Below are 21077 nucleotides of genomic sequence, written 5' to 3' on the forward strand. Positions count from 1 at the left end.
GAAAAATGGGCAGTAAATAATCACTGAAAACAAACCAAACCAAAAAAACAGCTACAGCCTGCTCGTTACTGTGCTGTCAACGCTGTGTAGCTGTAGCTCCATTGCTGCCAGTAGTTACATTAGCCTGTATGCTGGTATAACTTCTGCTGAAGAGTCCCTCTGAATACTTGCCTAACTGAGCTCTGTATGCCCTCAGAGCTGTAAAAAATGTGAGTTCTGTTTACCATCCTTTCAATGCAGCAGATTTTTCTTGTTTAGCTGAACATGGCTCTTATCCCACCAACCTTTCATCTCACTTCATCCCACCAGCCATCCTGGGCAGTAGCATTAATTTTAAACTTTTTTACAGTTTTTAAAAAGCTAGAAAATTCAGTGGTGATGCTGCTTTAGTCTTTCCTTCACAAGACTGCAAAACAGAAGTCTTAAGATAGGTCTGGAGCCCTGCTGCAGCTGGGTAACTGCATGAATCTGGGTTCAGCACAAAGGATCAAAAGTTTGGTGCTGGCTTGTCTGTTTTCTTCTTACTTTTAAATAAAGTTATCCTAATTTATACAAGGTAATCAAGCAGGAGCATGATTTTCTACCTCAATTTAAAAAAGAGAAAAATTATGTCTTTGTTGTCAGGCTAGTTTTGTTGTCTTTTATGTATACGTATGTATATATGTATGATCCTTACGGGTCCCTTCCAACTTGAGATATTCTATGATTCTATGATTCTATGTATGTTTGTATGTGTGTATATAATTATATGTGTGCATGTTTGTGTATTTATCTATTTCTCCTCTACTCTGAAAGCCTCAATTGATACCTTATCTTGCACTTGCAAAGTTTCCCAGGAACTGAGCTTTCAATTAACCTAACATTCATGTGCCATAAGCTGCTTCAGGGCCTGCCTTCACAATCCAGTGAGCCTGGAGTAGAGTTTCAAAGAGCTTTGAGATTTCAGTTGACCTCAGGCAAGGTTCAGAGGCAGGATTTGACTTTGGAAAGCCCCTGAGCAACACACTTGGGTGTGCTTTGTCACTTGTATGCTGCTAATTGGGAGGGTCTAACCTCTGGCAACCACAGCACAGCAGTCCTGGGCTGACTGATACCCTGTGGCTCCTGAGGAGGGTGTGAGATTGTGTCAGTAGTTTCCTTCAGGTGACCCCTGCAAATGCGGAAGTTGACACCACTGACAGCATTGGGAGCTTAGTTTCACCTAGGATGACCCCACCACCCACTAGGGTGAAGGGAGATTTGACGTACCGTGTCTCCAGAAAGTCACTGTGCATCAGAGGATTGGCCCTGTTAAGGCAGCAGAGATAAAGAGGTGGATTTTGTCCATAGGTGCCCCCTTAGCAGAGTTCAGAAGCAAGAACTGATCACAGAGGAAACCTGAGCAGCCCACAGAGATAGGGACCAAACCCCAGTGACAACGGAGCTGCGGTCTGGGTAAGGAGCTAATCACGGGTCAGGGGTCCTTGCAAAGCAGCTGGGGTGACCTAAGATGGCTTCTCTGTACAGCTGATAGTGTTGGAACTCCAGACATCCAAAATGAAATCTGGTGGATGACAAGTGAGCCATTAGGACACCTGAGAGGAAAGACTTGACATCACATGCCCTCAGCAGATGTCAGAGACAGGATTTGGTCTCGGTCTCAGATTTGAAAAATAGATGAGGAACAGACTTAAGGGGACCCTGAGCATGGGCTAAAGTAAGATTTGCCTTAGTTAACTGCCGAGGAGGCTTCAATGGTGCTTCCTACCTGGTGAACCCTACACTGCAGAGTGGCTTGATGGCTGACCTGGGAGCAGTGTGCAGTGCCTGTGCTGAGAAATATTTCTGAGAAATATTTGTAGTTTGCTGATTTTGTGTAGGCTACATACACAGAACATTTTCACTCACGGTGAGTTCTTATCGTTATTTCGGGCAATTTCAAGATCTATTTCTCTCTTACTGGTATACTTCTACTATCCTGATGAATACCCTGTAAGTTGTCTTTCCCTGCAATGCATTAATTCCATAATTTCTATTAACCCAAATTTAAATAATTATTTAAAATCTAAACAATTCTTTGTATTTCAAGGCTTAGTTATGTTTGCCAGCTTGAACATGGCCATATTTCTGATAACTATGCTGAAACTTTTGAAGTTGTGAAAAGTTCTTTCTCCCAGCCAAAGGGATCTTGGACTAATTCTGACATGTATTTGGCTAGTAAGAACACATTCCAGCTATAGGCTCCCAGTTAGTCCTGTGCAAGAACAAGTATCTTGAAGTTCAAGGCAAATTTCTCATATCTTCCTTGAGAATTTATTTATAGCTATCTAATTTTTTCCTATGCCTTTTATATGTCAAATACTGTAGTAACTTTCCCATATGTTTTTTCTTCAGTCCCATGGAATTATGAAGATCAGTCCTGCTGCTGACTCATTTCAACATCTGTTCAATAGCACATCATAGATGTATTTTGTGTGAGTTTTCACCTTCATTCCTCAAAAATGCTAATAACTACACATATTGCAGGGCATACTTGCTTTTGCTGATGCATTTCCACACCGTTTATATCTTCTGGGTTTCTGGTGAGTTTTTCTCTTCCTTGGAAATAATTCTACACACAGACAAAAGCATACTTGTCTAATGATATTTTTTCCCTAAAGAACATTTGTATATGCCAAGTATTTTAGCTCATAGTGATTTCTTCAGTGCATGCCTAGATAATTCACAGATACCAGTACTATCTCAAATATCCCTTCCCATTCTTCTGTATTTGAAATCCTTTCCATAGATGGATGAGGCGTTTACAGACACCAGGAAATGAAGAAAGCATCCGAGTCTTTTTTGGCATGGACTGAGACCTGCAGAAGATGCCACAGTGCTGTTTAAAAGATATATGTGTTTTACAGGAACTCTCTAGCTATTATATTTGCATTGGGCAGATTTGAAAAAACAACTCAAAACCTCACGAGAAATATAATACAAGCTTCATTTCATTGTTTTCTTAACTGTTGTCTTAAGGAGAAGCACAGGGCCAGGATCAGTGAAAGTAACCAGGACCTTCAACCCAAATGCAGAGGTCTAAACCTGAGCTAGTCATCCTCAGTTCCTCTTCTAATCAGTGGAGAGAAAGGCATCTCCAAGGGGCTTGTTATCTGATCTTAAAGACCTGTTCTTGGCTTAAAGCAATTGCTCATAGTGAGTTCTATGCAGAAGTTAACTGCAGAAGTTAACTGCATCACTAAAGTATTTTTGGATGGAAAAGTATTTTTATTTCTAATTGAAAATTTTTAATTTGACCTAAGAACAGAAAACCTTTAAAGGCTTTTCTGAAATGCCATGTTCTCCCTGTTTTGCTGATTATGTGATCATGGGGTGGCTTTCCTTATGGGAGGCTGAAGGGGAAGGGAAGAATTGCTGCCAGTTTCATCACTGAAAATTTCTCAACACTTACCTTAATGGCTCCTCAAGCACTTCTCTCCTGACCTCACATGTACTTTTAACAATATCCATTGAGGCACATTAGGAACATGTCTTTAAGTACAATAATTAAAAAACTTTTCAAGAAATTTCATCTATTAAAGCCCAGGGCACACAGCAGCATCTGTATGGAGCTGTGTATCATTACTGCAGAAAAATCATAGTCAATGATTTAGCTTATTTGTTTACTGACTCACCGCTCTGCTGATCTGTATGTTCACATACACCTCTCCTAGTGCTGCTGAACTCCGGGCCATGTACGCCTGCCTGCATCTCCCTAAGCGAACTCTGTCACCTACCGCATTGCAGAAAGCTTTTCCCACAGCCGTACTCGCTGTTCCTAGCACACAGAAATGCTCATTCCAAAACCTAACCAGATATTACTGTCCATGGCTACAAACAGTACACTGGTTTCTAAATCCTGGCACCGACAGACCAAAAATACTGCATCACCACGCTGCCGGGGAATACAGCATTGCTGTCAGAGTAAGAGCCCACAGCTCTCTTTGGCCTTAGCAAGACCTCAGGACTAAGGCTTGTCTGGCTTTGCCTGAAGTTGCCTTGCCTCCAGGATCTTTCTTTTTCTTTGGTTAGCTGTAACAGCAATTTTTGTAATGACCTGGTGGCTATGCCTAATTTGTTTTAGTTCTGCTGAAGCTTTGTACAATATAGACATATTTTCATGCAGCTTCCAGTAAGAAGTAGTTACTCTGCATAGAATTAAATATTGATGACTCCAGCACCACAATGCAGTGTAGAGATACAGGCCCTTATTCTGAATAAATAAGATACAGAATATATACATAAATTATATTCTATGTGCAGACTATATAAAAAAAGGCTGATAGAGAGCATGTTCCTGTACTCTGCTCTCGCTCCTGGTGTAGGAATACAGGCCTCAAAGCAGAGAGCTGATATGTGGCATAGAGGAGTATATGTATGGGATCAGAAAAGGGGCAAGGGTGAACACTAGACACGTCCAGGCTCTAAACAATTCAGCAATAGTCAGGTAAAGAAATGCAGACCTCCGAGTGCAGCAAAACCATTTCTACCAGTAAACAAAGAGAACACAGGAAAGTAACTAGCATTTTTAAATGTTCCATATAAGGTAAATTTTAATTTAGTGTGGAGCTGCAAACCACTGAAGAAAGAAGAAGGGCTAAAGCACATTTGAGAATGTATAACAAGATCCCTAAGCGGTCCCTAGGTGAGGAGGAAGAAACTGCCACCAGGGCTGGCACTGCTGGCCACAGGCCAAGAGGGACAGGGACAGGCATTTTTCTGTAATGATTAGATCGATTGGCTTTTTTTCGTATATGCACAGAGTCAGCGCTGTAGAATATAATTTGCTGCAAGAACCCAGTTCTCCAAGGACCTTTTGACTTCACAGGCTGATCACCCAGGACTGGTATGGATGTGATCATGAATGTGTCTGAGTGAGTGTTTTCTTCCTGAACTCCACGTTTTTCTTCCCTCTGATTTAATCAGCTACTCTCAATACAAACTACACTGAGCTGTGGTTTGTACCTGATTAGTTATTCCATTGGATAATACTCTCATGTCATTTTGAAATAAATAAATAAAATCCTTAAAGTTTTTTGAGCAGTGAAATCTCTAAAGCACTGTTAGAGACCTTCTGGCTGATGTCAGTATTCTGCATTTTTCTTAAATGTCCCCAGCTGCAAGAGGTACAAACTGTGGCTTGTTCCAAAAACTGAACTTACTTTCCAGAAGATTCTTCAGGGAGGATATTCCAGATGCTGACACGAACAGGTGCTTTTTTACAGCATGAGACATCACCATCTGTGAAGGTAAACAGAGTCTGCCTCTTGCCATCCTTCAATAAACCGTATGATGGTTAAAAAATAAGACCAGCAATAAATTCCAAGCTCATGTATAGTGGATAAGCCTCACGTATACTGGTTCCTACACTAATTTGATATAGTGTGGAACTGAATTAAACAGTCCCTAGATACAGCGTTGAAAGCACAGTGTGACACGTCCAGTGTGGAGCACAGTAGCAAAGACTGTCTCCTGATCTTCTAGCCAAGACAGGAAAGGTTTTTAAAAGGCGTGGAAGAGAAAGGAAGAGGAGGTTATGATCTTTTTTCATAGAGTTTGGGAAAAAAGATACCCAAAGGAGAGGTGCAGAGCACTGAAATCCTTGAAGGAGTGGAGACTTGGTTATACCATTGAACAACACTATACTGCCAATCTACAGGTTTTCCATAGGTGCTGGTAGGTTATGAGAGATGCCAGAATTTGAAAACCATAAAACATTTTTAAAGTCTCCTACTGATAATAGTAGACAAAAAATACCACTTGATTGGTTATGACAAATTGTGCACAGTGAGAACTGATCTCTTTCCTTAAATCCATAAGAGGGAGTCTGTGAGCAAAAAATCTTCCAGGAACACCAGGCCTTATAACCAGCCAAAGCCTGTGCAGGGAACCACAACAGTGACTGAGACAATTCCAGGGCAAGGATGCTGTCTGGTCGCATCAGAGTGTGAAAAACATATTCTCTTGCTCTAGTGTGCAGACTGCAGACAGGATACAAAACTCCTTGTGCTCAGCTGAAGCTAGGCAGAGGAATGAAGGCTAAAGTACAGTGATCATAGAATAGTTTGGGTTGGAAGGGACCTTTAAAGGTCATCTAGTCCACCCCCCCTGCAGTGAGCAGGGACATCTTCAGCTAGATCAGGTTGCTCAGAGCCCCATCCAACCTGACCTTGAATGTTTCCAGGGATGGGGCATCTACCACCTCTCTGGGGAATCTGTGCCAGTGTCTCACCACCCTCATTGTAAAAAATTTCTTCCTTGTATGTAGTCTAAATCTACCCTCTTTTAGTTTAAAATCATTACTCCTTGTCCTATCACAACAGACCCTGCTAAAAAGTTTGTCCCCATCTTTCTTATAAACTCCCTTTAAGTACAGAAAGGAACGTGTAAGATAACTGATATGGAACTGTTATAAATGGGATAATCGTAGGGTAATTTGGAGGTGCAGAGTCTTGGTAGGGCACTCACTAATCATATCAGTAACACCTTATCAGGCTGAGATTGCCTAGGTAACCAGATCAGAACCACATAATTTGGATATGGATGTCGCAGAACTGGGACCAATGAGCAAAAAGTAATTCAAAGTGGATTGTTTCTTTGGAAGGAGTTTGAGAAGAGAAAGGGAGATAGAATGGCTACAAAAAGGTGGATTCAGAAGTAGAAAAAAATGGGGAATAATGTATGAAATCAGGTAAAGAGAAAAGATGAGACCTTCCAACAGTAGAGTGCAGATGCCTACAAATGGTAATGAAGCTGACTGCAGATCCAAGCCCACCAGGAAACCAGAGGGAAACCCACTGGTCAACCCAATAGACCCTCCCTCAGGAGAAAGGAGGGCAGAGTGACGGTGTGCTCGTATGTCTCTATTACTGAGGTGAACACCAACTTTCCTTGTAGTTTTCTTTATCAGGATGCTTACCTTTCACAGTATGTAGGAGGAACCGTACCTACATACTGTGGCACGCCACTGCTGTGGATGTGTAGGAAGAGAACATCAAATAAATAATTGCATGGACTGAAGAGTGTTTTTGACATTGAGCAGGCAGTGTGTTTGACTTGAACTAGATGTTCTTCTGTTGACACTGTGTTTCTGATTCAAAGGTTTTTGGTTCTTCCATTGTGATCACAGGACTTTCCAAAGAGCAGCTTTTTAGTCCAAAATTGTTAAGATCAATTTTTTTTACATTGAGAATGGAAACACTGTATGTTTCTGCTTCTCCCAGGGCCAAACATGGTGCTGACTGCTTTTTCAAGCACGAATTTCTGTGCTTTCCAAGGCTTGAAAATATTCATATTAATATTACGAATATATGATGGGCTAATCATGCAAGTCAACAACAGGTCTATGAATAGTGGGGACCATTCACAGATGCTTATGACATAGGTATAAACATAGGAATTCTAGCAAATGCCAAAAGTATCTTTAAGTAGAAACTGTACTGTCAGAATGCTCAGTGATTTCAAAGCTATCAAAAGAAAATACAAGGAAAATCAATAAAATAAGGATGGAAGGAAACAGAAACAATGGCTGAAGAAAAAAATAAGAGGTAAAATTCATCTAGCTGTAAAAATAATGCAGTCACAGTAAATGCCCTATAATGTCACGTGGCTGAGACAAATGTGGAACACAGGACTCGCTACAGTCTACGTGTTCCTTTAGCAGGAGTATAAGAAGCACAGAACTAAAGCACTTCACCTGGCTACTGCTAGTATTAAAAAGATCTCTGGCTTTGAGTGCTAGAGACACATATCCTCTCAAAGTATATGAAAATCCATATTCCTTTCCATTTCTTCTCAAAGGGAGAATTGTATTCTTAGGTGTTAGGCACCCCCTGGTTAAAATAAAGATCTATGCTGTGGATGAGAATATGCCCATGCTTAGGGAGTTCACAACCCCTAGAAATGATAGCTATAAAGCTAGAATCATCTTTTTGGGGTAGACATGGATTTGAAATCTTGTTTTCTTTTTCCTGGATGAATTGCTTTAACCACTAGTGCCCCTAATCATTGCTTTCTCTATAGTGTGTTAAACTCTTGTTTCCTCCAAGAAACAAACAAAACCACAAACAAAACATCGAAGAACACCCACCCACCCATGCAATGCTATGTCCAGCACTTCTGAATGTGAAATGTAAGTAGCGTAAATGTATATAAGTACATGTTTGTGCTCTCAGATAGCCTCCTGGGTCGAGCACTTCAGGGAGTTAAGCCCCAGATCTCCATCAAGTTTCAGGTTTGGACACACACTGTTCAGCTCTGGTGTCATCTGGGACAGTTCCTGGAGCTCAGCTCTGGATAAAGGGGTTGGGAATGTAGAGACTTTCAGAGCTAGCTGAGGGAGAGTGAGGGCCTCACTTTAGTTCAACTTTCCCTGTAGATGACTTACCCTTTTTATGGGATTGCTCGTCTGAAACAATTTCGAGTTATTCTCGTTTCTCTGGTGTTTCCAACGGTGCTCTGTAGGTGGCAGTGCAGAATACATTTCTCTGGTACTTCACCCGACTGAGAGATTTGTGTGTTTGGAAAGATTTGGGTGTTTTGGTTATTGCAGTCACTGTATGTCTGTATTTTTCCAGATGACTCAGGCAGTCTTCCTTTACAATTGTTCATTATTATTAATAGACATGTTAGCATTTTATCATTACAACCTTACACATTGTTGGTCGTCTAGTTCTTTCAATTGACTTTTTCCTATTCTTGCTCTTGTATTACTTGTACCATTGCTCCAGTTCATTTGGGAACAAAGCAAACAAATAATTTGGAACTCCTATAAATTCTCTCTCTTTAGTGTGCTCTTTTTTTTTTTTTTTTTTGATGTTTCACCTTCATGGAAAAATGTTTCCAGAACCCTGAATAAATTAAAAAAACCAACACATCCTGTTCCATAAAAGGAACAAACCAGCTTACTTACTGATAGGGAAATGCATATCTGTTTATTTAAAGCTGATGCTTTGAAGAAGTGAAGATAGACGGGGCTTTAGGGGTGATGGAAAATCAGATTTCCTCTCTGCTTCTGCAGGTGGCTTGGCATGACTTCTCAGCTTACTTGACTTAATGTTTTTACATTCTCCTGCGGAAACTGATGTAAATTTCATGGAATCACAGAATCACAGAATCGCACAGGTTGGAAAAGACCTTTAAGATCATCGAGTCCAACTGTATTATCAAGTCCAACTGTAAAACAGGACACCATGACCATTTTGCAATGGAAAACAGGTATTTATCTGTCATTCACTATGGAGTCTTTTTAGCTAGAAGTGCACACAATATTTCAACCATTGGCACATTATACAATTCTGTGGTTTTGAAATCTTAAATCATGGGTTCTTTGGCCAGCAACTTCAACTTTCACAGGCAGGAATATGCATCTCGATTCCCAATGTCATTAGCTTCTAGAGCAAGTTAGGTTTACAAACTATGTCTAAAAGTCCCCTCCTACACCCTCTTGAATAACCTTCTATCCTCTTCCACTCATTGAAAGCTAACACTGTCCTGGTACCTGCAGATCTAACCATGAAGTCTTTGTTCCTTGTTACAGCACTCCAGTGTTAATGACTATCATTTGTAGACTTGTCATTCTCTCACCGGAGATGAAAATTAGAACATAGAATTTAGATGACCAGTTACACAGCATGAACAGGAGTACTGAATCTGATTGTCAAAACTTACAATTTTAAGACTGTGATACAATTTTTTGAAACAGCAAAACAGGAATGATTTATGGTAAACCATTCTTTTCCCTAGAACCCCAAAGGGCAACCCATAACTGTGATTGTCAGGTTAACAGATAATGTCTCTCTGAAGGAAATGTAAAAGTTAGATCACCTACCTAAAGTTGATATGGTCCTGAAATTGCTGGGAAAGAGGCACATCTGCCTTGCAGATACCAAGAGTCGAAAGCAGCCTGCGTCACCTGGAAGCGCAGTACTCCAGCCTGGTCCATGTCCCAGCACTCAGCTGCCCACAGCAGCTCTGTGTGATTCACTGGCTCCCAAGCCAGCTTGCTCAAAGACCTTTTCCTGACACGTACATACACCATTCCTATTGCTGAACAGTGATTATTTCATGTGGAAACTTCTTCATGGGACCTTTTGCTTGTTTTTGAAGACTGGTTGTTATCATGGAGTTTATACAAATGTTTTTATGTGTAAAGTTAATTGAAGGCCAATGACAAGAAATTGAGACAGTCCTATGGACAACTGCAACCGAAGGCAAGACAGAAAGATAGATATTTCTTTGTACAGTTGAATTGATACTGTACTAAGAGCCTTTACATGACTGTCCAGCCTGTTGGACTAGATAGGTCAGGCATGCGAAGCACACTGTAGATGCTATATTTACTTTTAAAATATCTCTGTCACATGGCTATACATAGCCATCTCATTCAGGGCAAGCAGCCTCAACAAATGCAATGCTCTATGAAATTGCTAAAGGACTTTTATTAAACCTGTAATACAAAAATTTACAAAAACTACAAAAGAATGCTTTATCTGTACCTGGAGTCTTCTTAGCCATAGTAAGTGATTCTATTTTCTCTATCTTTTAGAAAAGAAAACACTTCTATTATGTGTTTTATCTGAAATTAGGCTTAAAAGCTTTTTATCTGTTTTCCTATAATAGCAACATAATTAAAAGTTCAGTGTTATATTTTAGCTTATGTTTTGCCTCAAGGCAATATTTGTACTAAAATTCCATTATGTTTTTGCCAACATAGAGTCATTTTGAATAGAAGGAATCCAGATTTGGTTAGACCATGCAATGATGAGGAAAACAGACAAACAAACAATATTACCCTGTTTATTAAATAATATTAAGCCATTGATTTGAAAACAAACTTCCCACGGCTTCAAGCCTTTAGCATGCTGATTACTGGATTTTCTATATATGAAAACAATGCTTTTTTAGATAAGAATAATTTGAAAAATAATGAATGCATATTATTATTACGGTTACTCTCATCTGGTCTTTTGTTTCCCACAGAGATGGGTATTCTTGCTGTACTTGCTCTACCATTGCTTCTTTTCGGGATCAGTGGAGTTATTTATATTTACCAGTCAATCAGGTGGCTATTGTCCAAGTCAGCTGTGCAAAACAAGGTGGTGGTGATCACGGATGCCATCTCTGGGCTGGGAAAGGGTGAGTTGTCTCATTTCTTCTCAGTGTCAGAAACAGCCAGAGAACCACCCTCTAGGTGATAAAATGTGCATGCATTACCTTGTATATATTTATAACTGCCTGGATGAAGCAGAAGTTAAGAAATATATTTTTCGACAAATCCTATGTTTTTTAAATGTACATTTTTAGTTTCAGCCACAGGAACTGCTGGTAAACTTTTAGGAACTGCAGAGCTTTGTATTTATTTAATTCAATAGAATGAGAGGTTTTGTAAGCACATTAAGAGTGCTATTTTTAGCATGCTGCTCCTATGAGATCTTATTACATAGGCTGTCACTGCAGGGTAGCAGCAAATCAGTATAAACAGGTGTCACCTTATTCTTTACATGTTCCTTTTCAGCCCTTAAAGCCTTCAGCGTTTACTGCTCCCTGTGAACAACAGTGCTCACCCCTCTGTCCCTGTTCATATCTCTGCCTCCTCTATCACCCATGTTACTCCTCTTCCCTTGACATCCTCCAGTACCTCCAATTAGGCTGCCTGGCTATGTGTAATGGTGGGTTCAGTGGACAGAAGGAAAGGGTATGTGATAATTTATCTATTTATATAAGCTGATTGCTTGGGTGGCCAGCCACTTAGCGTATTCTTCTTGGCTCATATTTCCTGCCTACCCAGTGCTGCCAGATTAAAGGTACAGGGTCATATATTGCTTATGTACAGCCTTGCTCTAGGCATCACTTGAGGGGCAGTAGATGCAAGTGCCTAATAAGGCAAACATAGCTTGGGGCTACATTTTGGTGTTTTCAGTGAAGACTTCCTGTATGTTGGAAACATTGCACTCCCAAGCAGAAAACAGATGGAGAAAGGGAATGCCCTTGCGGAATTATTCCTTAGCAGAACAGAGCAGAGACCTGCAATAGAAATACACACTACGCTGGCAAGGAGTGCTCTTTATCAGAGCCTGTTAGGACAAGGTATGAAATAATTCTGACCTCCACATCCCACCTGGTCTTTCCCTTTCCCTTACACACCAGTTTCAGTTGAAGATAATATTAGCATGCTTTTTCTCTGATTGGTTATATTTCAGTATTTTTGTTTGGAGACGCATGATTTAGAGTTCTCCAGCTGAGACTGGGCGTCTCATAGAATCATAGGATGCCTGGAGGTTTCTAGACAAAAGTCCTGCTTGGAGCAGGAACATTACCAGTGCTAGATCTGGTTGGGTGTGGTTTCAAGCCAAATCTTGGAAACCTCCAAGGATAAAGAACATTTATTGAACATTTCTCCAGGTATCTTGCTCCAGCACTGCATGACCCCTGCGGAAGATTTTCCCAAGTTCAATTTCCTTATTAACCTTTCATATTTTTTTTTTTTCTCTTTTTGTAACTAGCTGCTGCCTGTCTCTTGAGGCTACAAAGGCAATCGCCTCCCCACTCCCCACCCCCCACCCCCTTTTACACATAGATGAAAAAGGAGGAAACTCAAAGCAATTTTATTTTATTATCCTAAACATATCTACTGCTAGTATCCCATAGGGTGATACCGAGAAGTTATTTGCAGGCTTGAATTATTCCAAATCATGCAGAATTTGCTGTGTAGTCCACTCATGCATATGCGATGGCCATTTGTCCAGAGCTTTAAATTACCAGTTGTCTGGCCAGCTGCTGCATATTTGAACTCTTAGGCAACTGCCAAATTCCTTTTCCCACATGGCAGAATTTCTGGACTAAAGACAACATTCATCAAAGTTAAAAAAGAGAAACAAAAACAATTATGATTGAAGATGTTTGTAATGGTTTATGGCTGTTATTTAAACCTGATTCCTGTTTCTTCTCAGTGCTATAACTCAGAAAAGTCCAGGATAGTTCTAGAGGAGAAAATAATTGGTTTCCCTTTTTCCCTTTTATTGCTGTTCACATGGTAGTCACATTTATTCACAAGGTTACCCCAACTGTTATGTTTATAGGAAAAATACTGGTGTAGTTGTCCTAGTACTGGCAAATAATCTTTTGGGCTTTAAATCAAAAATCTTTCTATGCTAGAAAAAAGAAAATGAAAGACATTCATAAAATTACTGTTGTAAATAATGAAAAAGATTACATAAATAAAAGTCTCCAGCTGCACAGGTTTACAAAAATAGAAGAGTGGATCCAGAAGTGCTTCCACACAGATATTAACATGGGCATTTAAGAAATCTAAGACGGGCATATTAGCATAACTGGATTTGCCTGTGGGTATTGAAATCTGAAGAAAATGCTTTTTGGCGGACAGACAGCTATAGCACTAGGGTTGTACTGTTGCCCATTCAGCAAAGGCCATAGGAGCTATGACAAATCAAACAGGCTGGAAAGACATAAGAGTAGTTTTAAGACCATATTGCTGCTCTTCCCATGCTGAATATGTAACTGTCATGCAGACTTGATTTCGGGACCAAATATGAGGGCTCCAAGGCTGAGAGCTTTTTGGAAGACCTAATCAGGAACAAAACCATGAGAGGAAAGATAACTCTTGATTTCCAGTCCTACCAGCACACATAACCCACTGTCAACTAATTGTCTAGCTGCACCCAAACCAGATCTCTGGTTTGGGGCACAGTGGGCACATCATCAGTTTTATCCTCAGGCCTATCTGCAAGACATTATCTATTCCAAGAAAGAAAAGGCAGGCAATTGTGTACTTTTCCTGGTCAGGAGGACAACCTGGACAGATTCCTGGACTGAGAGCCATAGTTTCAGTTCAGCTGAACTAGAACATGCATTTTGTAGCAGCCTATAACAAACAGAGGGATACAACTGACAAGGAATTCCTAAAAGATGCCCATGAGATAGCTATGCTCCATGCTACCACACCTTTCCTTGGTCAAACTGACAGGACAATGAGGAATAAATTCTCCCCCAACACCACCTGGAGAAGAAAATAAACCAGACACATGCTGTCAAGATGCTCCAGCCTGGTATTTCATAATCTGGACTGAGTTGATCACATACTCCCATGAAGACCCAAACTAATGAGTTGGCTGCAGTCTTGTAGCCAGTGCTGAGGTGTGATGATGGGTAACGCTGACTGCCAGTTCCTCTTGTTATGTGAGTCCCCACTTTCAGAAAAGCACAATCATAGTTCACTTGCATAAGAAAGGCAGAAGAATCCTCCCCAGAGACCTAGCCTAAACTAGGGTGAACCCCTAGCTCAGAATATCCCTGAATATATGGAGAAAAAGCAGTGCCAGCCCAGCATACCCAGAAACTTCTCAGTGAAGGCTTCAGGGAATGCAGCTGAACAAGAGGTAGCTCAAGCTGGTCCCTGATGGCTCTGCTGACTACTGGGAAGGTCTAATACTCAGGAGATAAAGGTCTTGGGATGGATTATGTATGGAGGGAGGGTCTGTAGAAGAAAGGCCTCTCTCATTGGTGCTCCATCTGTGGGCCAGTGGGTTGTAAGTTTCTCTGTATTGCTCTTTCTCAAAGCTGTAGAAGAGTTTCATGTTGCCAAAAGCTTCATGAAGGTAGCATACAGAGCTAGTTTTACTATTTACTGGAGTTGGTTGGTTTCTTCTTTATACTGCAGTAGACATGAAGGTTTGCAAAAGATGCAGCTTGTATTGTAATAACCTTAAGAGTGTATTTTTATATCTATTTTTCTTTATAGCAAGTGTGTCTGTAGGTGGAGAGAGTTAAGGAAGAAAGACAATCAGAACAGTTTTTCTAACTCAAACCTATCATCCATTAACTGGCATATTGTTCTTTTCTTAATTAAATTTTTATTAAATCCCATGACTGAACAGTACCATTGTGCTGTACCATTAATTGTGCATTATGCCATTACACTAAATTTTAATTTATTACTCACATATATATTGTTGCCATTTAGTGCTTTCTTTTTTCTCATATCTTTCAAATATGAGATCTCATATCTATCTCATAATTTCTTTCAAAATTAATGAATTTTAAAGCATAGATTCAACATCATTAGAAAAACCAGCATCCCATCTCAAGCAAAATAAACAAAATCAATTTGTTATTATTGTTATTATTTCTTTTGAACATATTTCTCTCCTAGAATGTTCTCGGGTGTTTCACACAGGAGGAGCAAGGCTTGTGTTGTGTGGCAGAACATGGGAAAAGTTAGAAGCCTTGTATGATGCTTTAATTAGTGTGGCAGACCCCAGTATGGTAAGTATTTCCTCATGCAGCTTTTAAAATCCACAACTTGAGGTAAACACCTTGTTCAGGTACACAAAGCGCTTTTAAATCCAGTAAAACAAGGTACATGAAACATGATTCACTGTTAATGGTGATTTTGGTCACCCAGGTAACACACGCAACAGTCCAGAGAGAGAGAGAGAGAGAGGAAAAACCCCTCTGAAGGTCTTCAGAGCATGATGCCAAAAGCATAAGTCAGAAATGCTGCTCTCTTGAGCTAATTCAAGGCAATTACTGTAAAGCAACTGAGTGGTCCTGCATTTTGAACAAACCACCCAACTAGAAATGCTGGCAGAGGGAATTTGCCTGTTAATTTGGAAGAAAGGGATCCAAAGTGCTTCATTTAATCACAGGAACTGTCATCCATTTTTCACATAATTAGTGTGCTCAAGGAGTGGGAGATGGGTCTAAAGACTGAATTAATTTTGAGTTTCTCCACTACTTTGACAGAAGTCCTGGCTAGAAGGGCATGGGAGCGTATGAATAAGAGTGCCCTTTCCTCATTACCACTGACTGGGTCACCAAGCAAGTGGACATGCAAGGCTGCCCCTGCTGCCAGTTGTTTGGAAGGTGTTTCTTTGATGCTCACTGGAAAGCTTTCCTTCTGTGACCAACAGATAGCTGACTCATTTCAGGGCACAGGTGTTCCTGAAGGCATTGCACAAAGTCTACAGCCATTGCGCACCAGACCAACAAGTATTTGTGTTTGCAGTGAGCTTCATTCATCTGCATAAATAACCATAAAAGTAGTGTGTTCATGTTAGTTTGCGCAGATTCAACTAGGAAAAAAATGTTAAGTATAGCTAAGGGATCTGCATTACATTGTTGTAGTAATATAGTAAGGGAAGATACTCAGAGTTCATTCCTCTGTCCCATAGCTAATAAAATCTACATCTTTGCAGAAATCGTACAAATGTAAACTCTATTTGGATAACCTATAGCTAAACAAACCATTCCTACCTTTAAACTGCCCCCCATGTATATGTAAATTACCCATCAAAGCACTATATCCTAGACTCCGTGATCAGCAAAGTTCTCCAGAGGGCTGCTTACAGAAGGACCATAACTTGGAGTGGTAGGAGTCACCCCCTTTGTCTATTATCTGTCTCCACTGATTACAAGAGAGACAAAACTCAACAGGGTAGAGCTAGTCAAGCTTACCCTTCCCATGGTTTTCTGCTTCATCTGAATTTCAGAGGCTATGAATACCCATTGCTGAACTACCTTCTTTCTAGAGTGGGTTAAAAGAACAAATCAAAGTTTTTGTGAGAATGATAAAAGCACTTTCTTCAAATATCAAGGTAAATTAATTTACAAGACGAGTAAATAGAAATACATTTTTATGTAACAGGTATCCTTGAAATAAGTATTTTCTTTACTAGACATATGCACCAAAGCTCATACTTCTGGATATCTCAGACATAAACTGCATTCAAGATGTAGCTAAGGAAATCCTGAATTGCTATGGCTGTGTGGATATACTGATCAACAATGCAAGTATGAAGGTGAAAGGAGCAGTGCAGAGCATTTCATTGGAACTTGATAAAAAGATAATGGATGCCAACTATTTTGGACCTATAACATTAACAAAAGGTATTTTAATTTTTTTCCTGTTTTGCTGTAGCCACTTAAAACTCAAGATCAAAGTCATTGGCATTACACTGTTTTGTTTGCACTTATCTTTGCCTTCTTCACTATAATCAAAACCAATTCTGTGACAAGCAATGGACTGAAATTGAGGTGAAGAAAATCAAAATCAGAGTGCCTGGGCTTGGAAATAGATTGGTCAAGACAAATATAAGCAGGTGTTTGAAAGACAGACATTTTTTAAAATGCCTGCTTGTTGTATTTTGCATATGATGACTCTTTTATTTACATGCTTGCTGCCTTTGTTACACAAACAATTGCAAGGATACAGACAGGCTGACAATTAAATGTCGTAATACTGCACCCGAATCTGCATGTAGAATCCAAGTGAAGTCTAGAAGACACTCAGTTTCCAGCTACTGGATTTTCTGATACTTTTGATTGCAGTATTTAGACAGCCTTCATCAAAGTTGTGCTATCTACATTTCAGCTGTCACTTCTTTTCACTAAATGCTTTGAGCTCTTTTACTTAAGCCGTTCTTTCTTTAATTTCATTTTTTTCAGCCATTCTTCCCAACATGATCTCAAGAAGAACTGGCCAAATTGTTCTAATTAACAGTATCCAAGGAAAAATAGGAATGCCATTTCGTGCAGCTTGTAAGTTAACATAGCAAAAATGTACATTCTGATGCATAAATTGTGAGTATTCCATGGCACTGATAATAGGCTATTAAAAGTGCTAATCTGGATCCTAATTTAGTAAACTATTAATACGGTATTTGGCTGAAAAATTTTCAAAGAAGTGGAACTCAAGAAGAAATAGTTAAAATACTGTCTTTGAAGTACAACTACTGCCTAAGGTATTTGAGGACAAGAGGATATCAAATGTGACAGCAAGGGTTTCTTTTACCATCTTAGGAGACATTCAGGAAACAGCAAACTTGTAGGTCTAACATCTGTACTGGGCATGTTAGTAGAAACCATAATGAAGAATGAATTAGTGTATAAATATAACACTAGCTACTTCTTTGTAGACACTAGCTACTTCTTTGTAAAGGGAGACTCATGCACCTTATGTGCAGGAGTTTAAAAGGAGATGTAGTAATTGTTTATGTTTGACTTTCCAGAAAATTTTGAAGAAGGTCTTTCATTCAAAGCTCCTAATGAAACTAAGCTGTCCTGAATTGCGATGAAAAGTCCTTGCATTGATAAAATGCAAAGTCAGTGGACAGAAAATATAGGATAGATGTAAATAGACATTTTTAACTGTGACAGGGGGTCAGAGTGGATGATGGGCTCTGAATTAAAAGGTCTGCAAGACCTCAGGATTGTGACTTATAGTTCCATGAAAGCAAAATACAGTGACAGAAACTGTAAGGAAAGCAGTAGAGAAAAAAATTAAATCCTGTCTTTATGCCTTTGTATAAATCTATGCAGTGCCCACATCTTGAACATTGTGGCGATTCTGGTCCCCCATCTGAAAAGAAGTATAAGAACTACAAAAAAGGCTCAGAAAAGAAATAACACATTGATGGGACATCTGGAATGGTTTCCATCTACGGAACAGCCAATTGTGTCAAGATACATTGTATGTGTATAAAATCATGAGTAGCAGAAGAGGTAGTTTTTACAATGCCTCTACCAATATCTATGTTGCATGAAATGAAGCTGCCAGTAGAAGGAATTTCAAAACAAGTGAATGGAGAAACTTCTTTCCATTCCCAGAGTCCACCTGCCATTTTTTAGATTATATTATGCACAGGTTGATTTTCACTGCAAACTGAGTAAAATACAAGATGGACAAGTGCTTTGCAGCTCTGCTGCACTTAACACATAGTTCTGGGTTTTGGTCAAGGTTCACATAATATCATCCTTTAATATCATTCTCAATAAAAAGGCACTAAGAGCAGTTAAAAAAATTCTTAACAGTCCGTTACTTTAAAATTAACTTTAATATTAAAAGCATCTTGGATTGCTGCTGCAGGGCAAAGGCCTCATTAGTTTACAAAACAGTACTACTCCTGCATTCCAGAAGTGGACATGTATTTCACTGCATTTTATTGGTGTGTCACAAACTGCAGCAACAGATGGTGTGGAGACTCATCTCAGGGACAGCCATCCATCCACCAAAGACATTTCTAAACTGTAGAGGTAATAGAAGTAGTATGCCTTAACCAGGACTTAATATTTCTGATTGGGAAATCCAGACACATGCTTTTTGACATGTATAGGGAGACTGACCGCATACCTCATGCATAATTGTCCTGTACAAATAATATTTTTTTGTTCTAAATATGTCATATGATAATTTCACTGAGTGAAATAATTCACTGTTCTTTTGCCTTTTGGCTAATCATTCCATGCTCAATTTTCCAAACATTCATGTTTTATGAGGCTCTATCATACATCTATATCCATGCATTCATATGTCCAAATATGCATATGTGGGGTTTTTTTCTTTCTTTTAGATGCTGCTTCTAAGCATGCTGCTGTAGGCTTTTTTGATTGTCTTAGAGCTGAAATGGAAGAATTTGATATTTCTGTCAGCACTGTGAATCCAACCTTCATCTGTTCATATCATCGCCAACCAGCACCTGGTAACTGGGAGGCATCTATTTGGAAATGTAAGGTTTGATGCATCAAGAGAGATGGTAGATGAGGCCCCTATAGCAGCATGGATGCTCTTCCCAGGGAGAAGAAAGGAGCATAGGGAAAAGAACGGAAATGACAGAAAGGATGAAAGGTTAGCGGAGCAAAAGGAAAGAGAGATTGGAGAGATCAGATGAGCCTGGTGAAAAGAGAAGGAACATGGAAAGAGACAACATTATGTGAGAAAATAAATACACCAGGGCATGGGGAATGGGGGTAGAGTGGAGCATGAAAAGTCCCAAGGGAGAGTTCCACTGCACTCACGTTGCTCCTTCTCTTAGGGACTGTGAGGATTTTACTTCAAAATTGTAAAAAGATCTTAGGGACATAGTGATGAAGGGAAGGGAAGGGCTAAGGGATTGAAAGTGTGTAGGAATTTAACGAACTTGACTGATGCACTAGCTGTGTATCTTTTCACCACCATTCCCTCAGATGTGTCTGTCTGTTTATCTGCCTGTCTGTAGCTCTCACTCCTCTCTGATTTACAGTCTTTTTCAGAAAGGTGGCATATGGTGTGCACCCAGTGGAGGTGGCAGAGGAAGTCTTACGCACAGTGAGCAGTAAGAAGCAGGAGGTACTTATGGCCAACCCTATCCCCAGAGCAGCAGTTTACATTCGCACCTTCTTCCCTGAGTTGTTTTTTGCCATTGTTGCCTCAGGGATTAGGGAAAAGCTGAAGACAGAAGAGGAAAAATGATTTTGTTCTTTTCCCTGCTTTTGACCTGAAAAAAAGTTTATGTTTCAAATGTCAATGATTTCTGTTTCTCACTACCGGTAGAATAAAGCAGGAGGCTTTATTAAACACGAACCAGCCAATGTCTCACTTAGTGATTCACTACCATTGACACAGATTTGTCTGTGGGACTTCTACTTTTCTGGATTTAGTGAATATCACAAGATGTCATTGTTTGCATTACAATAGTATGGGAAAAACTCCGCTAGGAACTCTATCACTGTTACAAGAGAGTGATTCCCAAGCTAAATAGGTAGATCAACATTTGGGGACCTGCAGCAACTTATCAGAATAGTCTGGCAGTGCTAGGACTGATGAGAACTTACAGGAACAAAGGGATGGGGAAGTACAGAGATGTGGGAGACAGAGGATTAAAAATCAGTGGGAAATGGGGTTAGAGGCTGGATCAGAGTGTTCCTCAGATGTGCTTTTTGGAAGTACTTGCAGGATATGCAAATGCTGAGCCCAAATAAGGGCTTATCTAGTTCAACCTCTCATCCGCGACCCTGGAGTACATGCTTAAAAGATGGATTATAAGAATGGGACAATAATATGGAGAGACTCCCTGTATTATAATCTTCCAGGTTCTGGTAATCTGCTACACAAGTTTGAAACAGAATCTGTCTCTGCATCTTGTTAAACTATCAATTTTTCACACAAATTATTCAAATTCCTGTTTGAAACATTCCATCCCTGAGGAAAGGAACTAATAATATATTAAAAAATACTTCCTTATGTTTACTTTAAACCTGGTGTCAGATAATATTCTCTGATATCT

At 39.8% G+C, this 21077-nt stretch overlaps 1 protein-coding gene across 1 annotated transcript; it reads left to right on the forward strand.

Moving 5' to 3' along the window:
• Positions 1-10403: 10403 nt before the first annotated feature.
• On the forward strand, positions 10404-20351 carry DHRS7C (dehydrogenase/reductase 7C). The gene is made up of 7 exons (XM_075518627.1): positions 10404-10534; positions 10999-11154; positions 15188-15300; positions 16713-16923; positions 17482-17574; positions 19386-19541; positions 20055-20351. Exons 2-7 carry the CDS (start codon positions 11001-11003, stop codon positions 20261-20263), a joined length of 936 nt encoding a protein of 311 aa, XP_075374742.1. The 5' UTR covers positions 10404-10534; positions 10999-11000; the 3' UTR covers positions 20264-20351.
• Positions 20352-21077: the final 726 nt, after the last annotated feature.

This window comes from Mycteria americana, chromosome 16, assembly GCF_035582795.1.
Source record: "Mycteria americana isolate JAX WOST 10 ecotype Jacksonville Zoo and Gardens chromosome 16, USCA_MyAme_1.0, whole genome shotgun sequence".
In the NCBI taxonomy this organism is placed as follows: domain Eukaryota; kingdom Metazoa; phylum Chordata; class Aves; order Ciconiiformes; family Ciconiidae; genus Mycteria; species Mycteria americana.

Excerpts from the sequence above, each read along its gene's own strand:
- DHRS7C (XM_075518627.1), top strand. The coding sequence starts at position 11,001 with ATGGGTATTCTTGCTGTACTTGCTCTACCATTGCTTCTTTTCGGGATC. Across the intron at positions 16,924-17,481 it reads ACCTATAACATTAACAAAAG|CCATTCTTCCCAACATGATC; the intron begins GTATTTTAATTT and ends CATTTTTTTCAG. Across the intron at positions 19,542-20,054 it reads GGAGGCATCTATTTGGAAAT|TCTTTTTCAGAAAGGTGGCA; the intron begins GTAAGGTTTGAT and ends TCTGATTTACAG.